Source organism: Mus caroli, unplaced genomic scaffold (genome assembly GCF_978045245.1).
Source record: "Mus caroli unplaced genomic scaffold, Mus_caroli_1 scaffold_2, whole genome shotgun sequence".
NCBI lineage: Eukaryota > Metazoa > Chordata > Mammalia > Rodentia > Muridae > Mus > Mus caroli.
Window position 1 is genome coordinate 175,381,247 of NW_028227257.1, and position 13,652 is coordinate 175,394,898.

Consider the following 13,652-nt stretch of genomic DNA (forward strand, 5'->3'; position numbering starts at 1 on the left):
ACTTGCAGCTGCCTCCCAAGCCTGGGTTCTGAGATGCCCATGCCCTGGGTGACAGGAGGCCAGTCACTGCCCTGTGCTCCGGAGTCAATGCTGAACAGCAGCAGTTGCAGTGAAAGCATCGCGCTGCTGCTGAGAAGCAACCTAATGGTGCCTCTGCTTTGTTTTACTTCATCAAATTTCTACGACTCATTAGGCACTTTCCCCTGTGCTCCTCTTCCTCTTTCCGCCTCCTCACCCCCAACCCCCACTATTTTTTCTTCCTGTCCTTCACCCTGAAGCCCTAACTCTGGCTCCTGGTTCCGTTTTTGACAGTAACGGCACAGCCAACAAGATGAACGGAGCTTTGGATCATTCAGACCAGCCAGACCCAGATGCCATTAAGATGTTTGTCGGACAGATCCCTAGGTCCTGGTCGGAAAAGGAGCTGAAAGAACTTTTTGAGCCTTATGGAGCTGTCTACCAGATCAACGTCCTCCGAGACCGGAGTCAGAACCCTCCCCAGAGTAAAGGTACAAAAAGCATGTGGTGCACGCGGTAGGGGTCACTCGGGTGTGGGGGGGGGGGGCTTAGTGACTGGGGGGGACACCCCTGAGCTGCCTAGATATCCCAGAACCCTCAGTACGTAGGACAGGAGGGAGGGAGGGCAGGCTGAGAGCAGCTGGTGTTGCCAGCCCTGGTGTTCTGGCTGTGCCTCAGGGCTCCTCCCAGAATTCCCGCCTGCTGGGACAGGTGGGGCTCAAGAAGGAGGGCAGGAATGCTGCCCAGCTTTTTATGGTCTCCTGATTGCTCCTATGAGGTCACGTTCTAAGCAATGTGATCTCTGGGCGGAGTTGGTGCTTCTTTAAGGAACAGTATTTCTTAGCCTTGTACTTCAGGAGCTAACTCTTTCTATGCTACCTTTTCATGACTTCTCATGTAATCACAAGTACATTACACCTTTCTATAGCCTGTAGAGACCTTGAAATGACCTGCAAAATAGAGAAAGGGTTCACCTTGAGGACAGATGCCCATTCTTTGAGGCAGCAGAGATCATTAAGAGAACTGTGCCTGCTGGAACAAGGGTTAGTGCCCTGGTGGCATAGGTAGTTAACACGTCTTCAGAATAGTCAAGGCTTACACCCTTATCAGAGGTAAGATCAAAGGGTAACGTTTGATGCTTGTTACTGCCTCCATTTTAAGATAATGGGGATTGGGTGGAGGTTGTAATTATTGAAATAGAGGCCAAGAATTTGGTTGATGCTTCTGTGTTTTTAAGTCCTACATTGTCATTGTCGGCTCTGTATAGACTCCTCTACTGCTAACACTTGGTTTCTGTTGCTATTTTAACCTTCTTGCTTTAGTGACTTCGTTCTTTTTTCATCTCTCTTCTCAGGGCCTCTTTCCTAAGGATATCACAGTTCCTTTTTCTCTGGGCTTTACTATTTCTGTCCAGCTTGTTGGTTTATTTTTATGTGCATCTTGTAAGAGGGAGCTCCTCTTCTGACTTGTATGTGCTATTTAGTAGGCATACGAACCTTACCTTACACTTTTTCTGAGCCTTTTAAAAATAAAAGAATAAGAAAAATGTAAGGCTAATATTCTGTAATTCTGTGAAATGCTGAGCTATCTCCTGCACTCTATGGTACTGAGGGTTACTGGGCTTTGGGAGCTTTTTAAAGGAATTTAAAAGCCCAAAGATTTGTAAAGGTAGACAAACCCACCTTCACATTTTGTTAATAAAGTAGCCTCCGCCCCCCCCCCCCAACATAACATTTAACACTATGGCTGTTTTAAAAAGACTAGAATGTTGTAACTACAAATAATAAAATTAGATAAGTAGGCTCTAATATCTAAAATCAGTAAAATGTAAAACCACAGAAATCAGAATTATGTTAGAAACCTTTGTGAATATTTAGATGTTTTCCACACAGAGAAATTAGGAGTTCACTGTAATATTTTCATACTATCCTACATAAGGGAGACAGCATAATGCATGGTTCTGGACTAATTAGTTTTTAAATAAGTCCTTTTCCTTTACCTAAAGTGGTACCCAAAAGAACCTAGTTACAGCAGCAGGCAATCTGCATCCTCACCTAGGAAAACGGAACACTGATAGTGGCTTTATTGGCCTTTTTCAAAAGGGTAACTGGCAAAATACCCAGAAGTCAATTGTGACTATGATTCCAGGTGACTTGCTTTATGTCTTCTGAGTATGTATATCTTACATTGGTCCCAAGACCTTTCTCCCAGGCAAGTATATTCTGTGTATGGCTTAGTCATGTGTTCCTTTGAGCAATACCTTATCCAGACTACATTTGAGACTATATATTTCCTCAACTTCTGTTCACTGGTCTTTCTATGTAATTAAGAAGGTCAAGCTTTTGAAGAGGGAGAGAAACTAAATACAGGGACTCTGGGGTGCATGTGCAACATATCAGACTCTCTACTGAGTGCTTTATATATGTTTCCATTTAGCTTTTACCAAAAGTTTGAAGGTAGATAGTATCAGTCACAGTGTACAGATAAGAATGCTGAGGCTGATAAAAGTTAGGAAATGGAGCCCAGTTTTCCCAGCTAGTAGCAACTCTCTGGACACTGTTCACCAGTCTTCAGAAGCTTAACTGTTTTGTCTCTCAGTGAGATGAGATTAAAAAGAAACAAAAGCATCATCTGCTTCATTTCATGGCTTCATTTTCATAGCTTAGTGTCCCCAAGTAAAAAGACTGGGTGTCTCCCTTTAAGAGCACTGATGGTTTCATTTCTGCCTTTGTGTTTAGTTTTTGTACTCATGGGTTTAGATTGTACATCCCTCCAGCTCATGGTATCATGGAATAGGAGTTAGAGATGAAATCATTCAAATCTTACCTTTGGAAATACGGGTCAGTTTCTATTCCTGTGAACTGAAGTCTCTGATTAAATATTGCTTGCGATATAGGGGCTGTCAGCCAAGGCTTGAAAGAGTTTCTGTTATACAGACACCTTTGTTGTGATGGGATTTGGGCCCTGTAATGACATTGTTCTCAGAGGCAAACAGTTCTTAGGTACTTACATATAGAAAGCAACAGCTACCATTTTCTTTGCATCAGTATCCGTGTATACCACATATAATTTTACCTGTTTATATGTAAAACTGAATCCCAACTTTACATTGATTTTGACTCTGTCAGCAGAGTACAGTTACCATGTTTACACATGGCATGTATTGATGCCAGACCCTCAAAAACTAGAATTACTGGAGGCCTTGTTTAGACGTGGTTTAAATTACCTACGCAAGGCTTTTGGATGGCCTTGATTCATTGCCTCATTGGCCTTGATGGTTCCAAGGAAAGAGGCAAAAGTTGCGCCGCTCCTTAGTCCAGGTGGGTCGGAGTTTTCTCTCTCCTTGCATCCCATGTTCTCTTTCATCTTGAGGAGTAAAAGCTCTACCCTGTTTTCATTCTTTAAGAGTTGAAGTGTAAGCTGTCTGTTTCTTCTTCTTTTTTCCCTCTTCTTCCTCCTCTTCTTCCTCTTCCTCCTCTTCCTCTTCTTCTTCCTCTTTCTTACAGATGCATTAGTCAAGCAGATTCAGAAACTAGGAAGTCTAAGTAGACTGTCCTACCCTTTTAAGAGTTAAGAGGAACATTTTTTTAAAATCCCCATTTTATTTGTGTACATGTTTGTGTACAGACATGTGAGAACACACATGTGCAGATCTGAGGATGACCTTAGGGGTCAGGCCTTGCCTTCCACCTTGTTTGATCTCTTTCTTCTTTGTTCCAGTGTGTGCCAGACACACTTTGGAGGCCGCCTTTTGGAGGCTGCTTTCCTCTCATCTCTATGTAGGAATGCTCCAGTTACAAATGTGTGTTACTACACTTGGCTTTCCACGGATCTGCAGAGCTGAACTCAGATTCTCACATTTGTATAGCAAGTGGTTTACTCACTGAACCATCTCCTCAGCCCAAGAGGAGCATGTTTTATTCCATGGTTATCTGCCACTTCTACAGATGATAAGAAATAGTACAGAGTGGGTAAAACATGGCCTGTAAAACCAGACATGCATAAATCCACTTCCTGGCTCTGATTCTCTTTAGGTATTTCACTGGGCAGTTCTGTCAGTCATATCAAAATAATGGGGACAGTCCTCATAGAATGCTGAGCTAGTGATAGCCATGCTGGAATACGGTAGGAGCCTGATATAAGAGATTATTATTCTAATTGTTAATCATCATAACTGTCTTTTAAAAACTTAAAATCTAAGAAAAACAATAAAGTAAACACATGGATCATTACAATAAAAGAATAAGATAATAGTAACTAGAAAAGAAGATATACATACTGAAATTAGAGTTCACAGAAGAAAGAAATGAATTTTATTTTTATGATATATAGGAAAAGGAAGCATCTTTACCAAAATTTAAAACCACTAATGGAATTTTAGTAGATAGAGTTGATATTAAATGTTACAAGTGGATAGACTTAACTTAGCATAATTTAGAGAGGGAGAGAGAGGGGTGGGGGGCAGAGCATAGTCTGAAATGAAATAGAAAAAAGGAAAATCATAAAGCTAAGAATTTATAGGATAGGGCCAGGTTTTAGAGAGTCTTTGTTGTAGGATCTTTTTTAAAAAAAAATAAGATTTCTCTTTTAGATAAAGGGAGGTCTGGAAATGTTACTTAAGCAAAAAGCAACAACGAAGTGAGTTCCGTGTACGGTGCGCAGAGAAGGGAGAGGAGTGACTGACTGGGCACAGTCAGCAGTGGGAAGAAGGGACTAGGAGATAAACTAGAGCAGTCGGGAGGAAGAAGCCATGGTGTGTGTGTAAGAAATGGGGAAGACATTTACAATGGTGGCAGCAGTGATAAGGAGAGAATTTTGGAACCACAAAAACTGTTTTAATTTTGAGGTGCCCCAGAAGGGTCGGGAAGAATGAGGGCCAAGAAAATACATTGAATGTTGTGCTGGTGAGGACTAAGCAGCATTTCAAAAGGAAGGTGGCAGTTTAAGCAAGGAGGAGTTGGGAGTGAATGCAAGGGGCCATGAGTATAGATTTCCTTACTGACGCTCTGATAATGAAAGAACACTGTATACATGTAGTGCTGATGTTACTGCTACTGCAGTTAATATAAAGACAGAACAAAGATGGTCATAGAAATACAAACCCCACCTGAGTCAGGGCTCTTGAAGAGAGAGAAGGAAAAGCTGAGGAGCACCAGGAGAAGGGTTAAAGAGACGTAATTTGAGACAGCAGTACGGTTAGGAGGAAGTAACATTTAGAAAATGTCAGCATAGAGGAAGAAATACAATATTTAGTAGATAATACTTAGTAGCGATGCCTCTCTGGTTTTGTAGTAAATAGCAACTCTCTGAGAGATAAATTGGGGGCTTATGAAGAATAGACTTTATTGGTTTAGAAAATTGAACAGAAGAACTATTGAAAAGCAGAAAGGACCCTGATACACTCAGATTGTGTTTCACAGTGGGCCCTAAGAGGCTGTGATTCTGGAGAACTTCAGAAGACAAGAAAAGATAACATGTTAGTGGTCTGTAAACAGGCAGAGAATTGGAATCACAGAGAACCTGAGGATGGGGGGGCTAACCTGATGTGGTAAAGGACCGAAAGGGGAGCAGATATGTTGGAATATGTTCTCCAAGGTCTAAAGTATAGAGATGGTGAAGCTGAAAGATTATACCTTTGTCTTGGAGAAAAAGGCAGAATCTCATGCTGGAAGAAGTGGAAGATGGAGATACTGTGTTCAAGACCAAGCATGGGACTTGTAACTACTGCTAACGAAATATGTGGGTTGGACCAAAATCAAAATGGCCTCTGAAAACACTTGCTCTGTAATGAATGCTGTGTCTGTTTTTCTAAATTTAAATTAATATTCTGATTTTACAGGAATGAAAAATAAGTGATTAAATTAAAATAACTTAACCTTTGAGACTGTTAGTCAGGAACAGAACCACAGTCCTAATCTACTGCATTGCTGATCACATTTTACTGTGTCTTCCTTAATGACTTTTAAGCCTAAGAAATAAAAAAATTAAGAAATACAAAAGTGGCCGGGCGTGGTGGCGCACGCCTTTAATCCCAGCACTCGGGAGGCAGAGGCAGGCGGATTTCTGAGTTCGAGGCCAGCCTGGTCTACAAAGTGAGTTCCAGGACAGCCAGAGCTATACAGAGAAACCCTGTCTCGAAAAACCAAAAAAAAAAAAAAAAAAAAAAAAGAAATACAAAAGTGGAAGTGATTTGTGTTGACTCTCCATATAGTCCAGGCCAGAAAAACAAAACTTACCTTTTTTCATGAAGTGTGTTAGGAGAGCATCACTGATGCAGCTGTGTACCCCTGCACTGCGCAGAGCTGGGTTTTCTGGGGAAAACACAAGTTAAATTCATATCTCCATTGGCCAGAGATCTTAACTCCAAGTTTCAAAAGAGCAGCTCCCATGATACTTAGGACACTGCTGCAATATCTTCTTGCTTTCAGTCAGGCTGCTGTTTGGGTGACGGGGAGACTGGCCCCATTGATCTTAGGATGTGATGGCAAGGCCTTTCTTTCCATCGCATAGACCTCACTCACTGTTTGAAAGTTATCCATCAATGCAATCTAGCTTTGGCCTGCTCTGTCTTTATTCAGTACCGTAGGTAAGTTTCTTCAGAGTGAGGCTCTATGGCCAGCGAGTGAGCAGTGACAGGAAGACACAAAGGCCTGACTGTTATAATTTCAGAACTGGGCAGAGTGACATCTCACAATCCAGAGGATTTTTCTTGTTCTGATAGAATGAGCATGGGCCCTGGAGACAGGAGACTTACAGCTGGTACTTACGACTATGACTATAAGACAGCTCAGAATGAACCTCCATTTTTTATCCACATGATAGAGGTAATACCTACCATTGGGAGATGTCTTACATATTCAATAAATAACAAGTATGAATGTTGTTAGTATAGTACAATGGCACTTGATCATCTTACAAGCTATATTCTTCTCAGAAAATGTTACAGGTTTATAAAGAATCCCTTGTCCAGTTTATGGTATGGGTCTAGGGGTACAGAGGGTGCAGTAAGGTGCTAAAATACAATTCTACATTTTGTGCCATTCCTTTCTTCCTAAAACCTCTATCAGACCCTTAAGTAATACACATGGTGCTAGGACTACAGGTATGTGTCACCACATCTAACTGTCCTACATTTCTTAAAAGGTAAGACTGCACACTAGATCATGTCAGACTGTCCTATTTTTAGTGGTCCTCAGGAAGAATTCTTTTATCCTAACAGAAGTCTCTGTATTACTTACCATCATACTTTTTCATTATTAACTGACTGAGGACCAGCAGGGTAAATATAAAACACAATCAGAATTTCTATGTACGTGTACGCAGGAATCCTAATCTTGCCTTGTGAAAGATGGGTACTAGTTACATCACATGGGTATGTTAAAAAGAGTCATTAGAGGTCTAGAAAAATGGCTTAATGAGGGCAAAGTGCTTGCTATGAGTGTGTGAAGACCGTAGTTCAAGTTTCCAGGAACTTGTAAAGCTGGATATGGTAGTGTGCATCTGTAATCCTAGTGCCTAGAGACAGAAGACTTCTTCCAAAACTTATGCTGTACTCACATACATGAACAGGAACCAATATACATTTGTACATACATTACACCACACAAAAATAAATGAAAGAATTAACAATATAGATTTTTATCAAATGGAGTTTTAAATACCACCCATTGGATGATTTAAGGTAAAGGACTGAGAAATGAAAAATAATTTTCTTTACGTTCTCATAAGAAGGAATCCTTTCTAATGGCTCGTACTGTGGAGAGGGTGGCTGAGATATGTTTGATTTCTGTAACTTCGATCAAAGGACAGTTTCTACACTAGCAAATAATATTTACCATGGGTACATTTGATCTTTATCTCTGGAGAGAAAAGAAGAAGAAAGGGAATGAGAGAGATACAGAACACACAGACTGCCAGTATCAAAGAAGACAAGAAATTACTCAGGACTGCCTTTGACTATTTTGTTTTGCTTCTCCTCTGTCTGGAACATTAAGCCTTCAGCAAGGCCCCAGTTGTCTTGTCCCTGGTAGATTTAGGTTTCTGGAATTACAGCTTCCAAAGACTTAAAGAATACAGACTCTGGACAGAAGAGGAAAGCTTGTTTTGGTAGAAATCTCACATGAGAGAAAACCGAGGGCTCATGACTCGTGTCTCTCTGAATGCCTCCGGCACATATTGCTGGCTGTATGTAGACTGACATCTAGACAGCCTCGCTGTTTGCTTTTGCCACTTTGTGTTGATACCTTGCCTGCTGAGAAGTCACGTTCACCTTTCAGTGACACCAATGAGACTCTCTGTGTGGCAGAGAAGCTGTAGCACCGTTACACAATTGTGCCACTTAAATGACCAGGCTGGGGGACATTATGACACCACCTCTTTGGAAATAAGCAGTCCAGCTTCCTCTCCAGAAAGAATGCCCTCCATACCGCAATCCCGTTACTTATTTGGAAGAATTGCCTTCAGCATTGCCAGAGAGCTGTCACGGTGTGCCTTACTTCCCAACTTTGGATCCAGTGATCCTAAAAATTCACACATTCTGACTAAAAGGCTTACTTTCTTCTATCTTCAAACTTTACTTCTGACGAAAGTTTTAAATTGATTTTAAAAGTCTTTGAAATGTGCATATTAAAAACAATGTCACATACCTTTTGAAAGCACCGGTTATCCTTCATAACTCTACCCACTGTGAGATGTACAATTATGCTAGTGCAGTTAATACCACTTTTTATTCTTACATATATTACCCAAAGTGCTAAGAACGTTTATTTAAACTTAAGGTCTCACATTATAGGTTCTTTATCCTAATTTTAGTGATTCTAGAACCACCTATTCTTACCTTTATTTTCCAATATTGGTTAATCCAAACTGTTTTACAAGACGTGTTCTTCCTCCAGTTACAAGTAAGCATCCTGAAGGTTCCACTGTGAGTGAGTATACATAGAACAATCATTATGATCATCAAAACTTTTGAAAACTACCAAGTAATTAGGTAACTAGACAAACGGGAAAGTAGAAATCAACCTAAAATAATAATTGTCTTAAAATTATTTGTTTGAGTAGCAAAAATGATAGATGCTAATAATATATTGGCTTTTATGAAAATTGGTTAAGGAAACTGAAAGTATTTTGGCCCATATTATAAAACTCTGTAGAAAATTAACTTTAGGAGTCTCAGTGATACTTTGGGGTTAACATTAGAAACACTCTGACAGCAAACTAGAACAGTTAGACATATTAAAGAACTGGGCCTCAGGTCAACTTTGATGAGTATATTCATAGAGAGGAGCACAGAAGGCACATGGGAGATGATACACTATGGTGGGCCTCATTCTCCAGGCTTCCTTTTATCTGAGTTGGGTGGTCAGCTACATGGAAGTGGGATGCAAAGTAGCAGGTTTCCCTCCACAGAGCTGATCCATGAATGAGGACAAACCACGGTGGTTAAAAAATGATCAAGGTAGATGGGGATAGCAGTTCAGACACCACAGAAGTTGATATCTAAGATCAGTATTTTTTCACTCTATTAGTAAATGACTGAGAGAGAAGTTTCTACTAATCCACTATTCACACTCTGGCATTAACTCAAATTAGAGAAACTCATAATATATACTTCAGGCAGTGATTATGTTGAAGAATAAAGGAACATAATTTCTCTTCCTATTAAAAGATTATAAGCTGGAATCAGAGAACAGAAGTAAAGGGTTACAATGGAATGTTCTGTGATGATCGCCCTCAGCTCTCCTGGAGTCTCAGCATTAGAAAGCATTGTCAGGTGAGTTATGCCTTAGGTTTCTGAAGCAGATTCTGTAACCCAGCCTGCCCGAGCGACCAAGATGTGTCCTCCTACAGGATCCAGGAAGTACAGCTGGTTTTTACCCTCTTTGTCCATTTTAACTTCGTTTTAAAGTACAGATGCTACTATAATTCAATGGAGATCATATTTATAGACATATAGAAAGTTATATGAGTATTATAGGCATTGAGGTGTGTAGGAAAAAAGGTATCTGACAAGATAATGAGCCAAACTGCTCCCCAGTTGCTCAGTGTTACAAGTGATTCCAGAAGCAGCAAGCTGGATGGAGCAAGTAGCTTAATAACTTTTTACCATGCAAAGCCTTTTTGCTGCTATCTAGGACACCATGGCCAGTATTAGCAAGTATTATTGAAGTTACATCAACTAGATGGAGGCATTCCAAAGGGGAGCAGCGTGAATCACAAAGTCTGGAAGGTGGACCACATGGAAAGGTCTAGCAGGTTAACTTCAAAGGACTGAGCAGTAAGCCAGAAGGGTGAAAAGAGGAAAACCCACAGCACGGAATTAAGACGAGGGGCTGTGTTCTCAAAAAAAAAAAAAAAAAAAAGGTTCTGATTGAAGTTTTGAAGATTCTAAAGTACGGAGTGAGGCTCTGTATAGATAAGCTCTTTGAATTAATCTAAACCATGGGATTCTGATGCTTATACTTGAAATGTTGGAATATCAGGTAAAGTACAGAGTATGAGCCAAACTTGTATATAGAAGTGGTAAACATAGAGCACCGAATAAAAGTTAAGAAGGCAAGGGTGCAGCAGCTAACTTCACTGTTCTCAAGAGTGGACCTTGCCCATCTGTCTTAAAAGAACTGATGCAAAACCCTTTATAATGATGATTTGAAGGTTAAGAGATCATGGAAAGGGAAATAGGTGGCCCAGACTCATGTGGCAGTCAGTATCTTTTGGTGGCCTGCTGGTCAGAAAGTATTGTGCTTATGTGCTCCAGAGTTCAGTGCTTTCTCTGTGATAGAGATGAAGTGACAGATTAAGGGAGCTGGGGTCATGTGACAGGAAGTGTGACGTTTCCCTTTTCAGTATCATACCTACATAGCCCCCTTCCTCTTTTTCTTCATTTTTTAGTGTTCCTTCTTTCATCTCGCTGTGGAATTTAGAACAAGATCAGTTAAAGTCTTTCTAGAGTGCCTTTCTGAAGGTTTTCTAAATTAATACAAGGAGATGAGGCCTGGTGCAGCTTTTACACTGGCATAATGAGCCGGCCCCAATGCATCAAGCAGGCCTTCTGCTGCATTTCCCCGAGGAAACATGAACAAGCATCTGTTTATCCAGATAGGTCACTGGTAACAGACTGGCAAAATTCTTCCACCCAATCTATGTTAAGGTTTCTTCTAGGAGCATGGGTGACTGTGAGCAGCTGCATCGAAAAAAAGTCCTCCCGGCATGGGTGACAGCAGGAAGGGTGTATCGCTGGAGCTTCTTGCCCAGCTTGCAGAAGTGCCACTTAGTGGTCTCCTATCCTTGTCCCCTTGGAGAGTGTTATTGGCTGTATAACCTTGAAATGGAGCCTTCCTTTACATTTGTGATGTTCCTGAGTCTTGCAAGTCTCCATTTTCTCTCCAGGAGGGGAGAAAAATAACTATGCAGGCCTTCAAATCTCACCTTTTCAAATTTGGTCTTACTTTTTTGTTTGGGGCACTTTCTCATATGTACAATGCATTTTGACCACTATCATGTCCCCTGCCTGTCCCTTCCTGACAGATCCCTTCTTCATGTTCAAGGCTTTTCAGTTTGTTTTGTGACACACTGAGTTTATTTAACAAGAATTGTGACCATGGACTTTTAGGTATTCATTGCAGCCTGATTGGTTCAGCAGTGCAAAGTCCTTTTCTACTGTAATGGTATTTAGCATCAGATGCTGAGAAAGAACTACCATCCCTTACCTAATAGATACTACTTCACATTAAGCTGACCAGTCCCCTTAATCCTCAGAGGAAGTATGTGTATTTGTGTGTTAATCTCTTATCTATTATTTTAAACTTCATTATAACTTGAAATTGTGTTTTTTCTTTGCCCCTTTTCCCAAAATGGATGTGAAATCCTCCCTGGAAGACTTCTGAGGACTACAGTATAGAATGTTGCAAGATCATTGCTCAGGGGAGAATTTAGCACACATTAGGAACTAGATAAGGAGTAGTAAAAAGGAGAAAGAGTAGAAGAAAGCAGTGAGAGGAAAGCAAAATAAGTAATACCTGGCTTTGTAAGCTGGATAAGCTAGGAAATGTTCATTCTGGATTTTTGGGTAGGAAAATCTTGAGTGTTTTAATTATGTAGCTAGAAAATAGACACAGTTGAGGTAAGTATTCTTAATACTTACAAGACTGTGGTAGAATGAGTCAAGGGATGGGAATAGTCGAGTATGCCAGTGATCTCTCGAGAAGGTGGCAACACGGTTGGTTACTTGGAATCAGAGCCTCTGGAGGAGCTCATTAAATCCCAAGCTTAAGTCAGTGTTCCAAATTCCTGATCCCAGTGCTCTTGACATTCAAGATGGCAGACCCCTTTAAAATAATGACATGGCCATTTATTTTAGCCCTACTTCCCTTGGGCATCCTGTTAGTAGCATAAATCTTAGGCTACATCCCTCTACATATTGGACTGTTTAGTATTATTTAATATTTTCTGAGGATTTTCAGGTTTAAATTTTTATCATTTACATGCTGACTTTATGGTTTGTTCAAAATTGACATTACAACTGAAATCTCTGCAACACGTTCCTTCTGAACCACGTTTCGTTGCTTATGCCAGTTACTTGGTTAGCTGTTGCACACCTCTCTTGCTGCCAGCTATTGTCTACTTTTGAAGACAGCAGTTGGTTTTACAGCTCTGTTCTCTGCAGTAGAGGAGGTTCATTGACTTGGGTGGCAGGAATCTCTAAGAACTATGTCAGTAATGAGAAGTCATCTCACTGAGAGGCTAGTTTGTTTCTTACCCCCCCTCTCCCTACCCAGAACCAACACTGTTTTCAGAGACCTGGTTTTGGGGGAAGAAAATTCTTACAGAAACCACAACACTGAGAAGGAAGTAAGTGTGTTAACAGTTTTGATAGATACATTTCTCTAAAACATATATTAGCTAATATATGTATCCCTTCCAGAAAGATTTAAATTGTGTTTACTAGGAAAATATTATGATAAATGATAGTAATTCGGAACTGGTCCTGTTGCTGTATTTCACACACACACACACACACACACACACACACACACACACACACACACACACATGTGTCCGTGAGTATGGCTGCATAACAAAGTAAATATGGTTAATCATTCTCACTTTCCACAGAACTTTTGAAGGTTCTCCTTTAAATCAGTGTAGTTTGGTATTTGTTTTCTTTATGTCTGTGAGAATGTTTAGCAACAGAATATGGGTTTATTTAAAAGAAAATATAACCAACATGCTTGACTGCATTGAGAGTAACCAGTGAAAGAACTACTTCATTGTGCACAGTACTGCTGTGCTCCAGGCACATTGTCCTTCTCCCTGCTCCTAATAGAGACAGGGAGCACCCAGCTTCACTGTTGGCATTGAGCAGCAAGCTTCATTGGGACAGAACAAAACTGCACTTTGGGGGGCGGGGGGGTTGTTTATTTGTATATATTTTAAAGTCTTTTGTAAAATACTCAATAAGGAATTACATTTTATAGTGAAGGGCCATTTTGTCCTTTCTCTTTCCGACTCCTTAAGTAACTTGTTCATTGGTGATTTTACTGATTAGCCCAGGACAGGATAAGGAGATCTTTTACCTCCTGCTGTTTCCAAAACCTTTTCCCTGATACTGTAATGAAAGGTGAGGAGAGGTTTGT

At 40.5% G+C, this 13,652-nt stretch overlaps 1 protein-coding gene across 23 annotated transcripts in view; it reads left to right on the forward strand.

Annotated features, from left to right (window-relative positions):
• Celf2 (CUGBP Elav-like family member 2) overlaps positions 1–13,652 on the forward strand; it is an 856,147-nt gene that overhangs the window by 671,735 nt on the left and 170,760 nt on the right. For all 23 annotated transcript variants that reach the window (XM_029471522.2, XM_029471494.2, XM_029471516.2 and 20 more), the window contains one exon: positions 313–509. In XM_029471522.2, coding sequence (XP_029327382.1) covers positions 332–509 — 178 coding nt within the window. In that variant the 5' untranslated portion in view covers positions 313–331. The remainder of the gene's footprint in view (positions 1–312; positions 510–13,652) is intronic.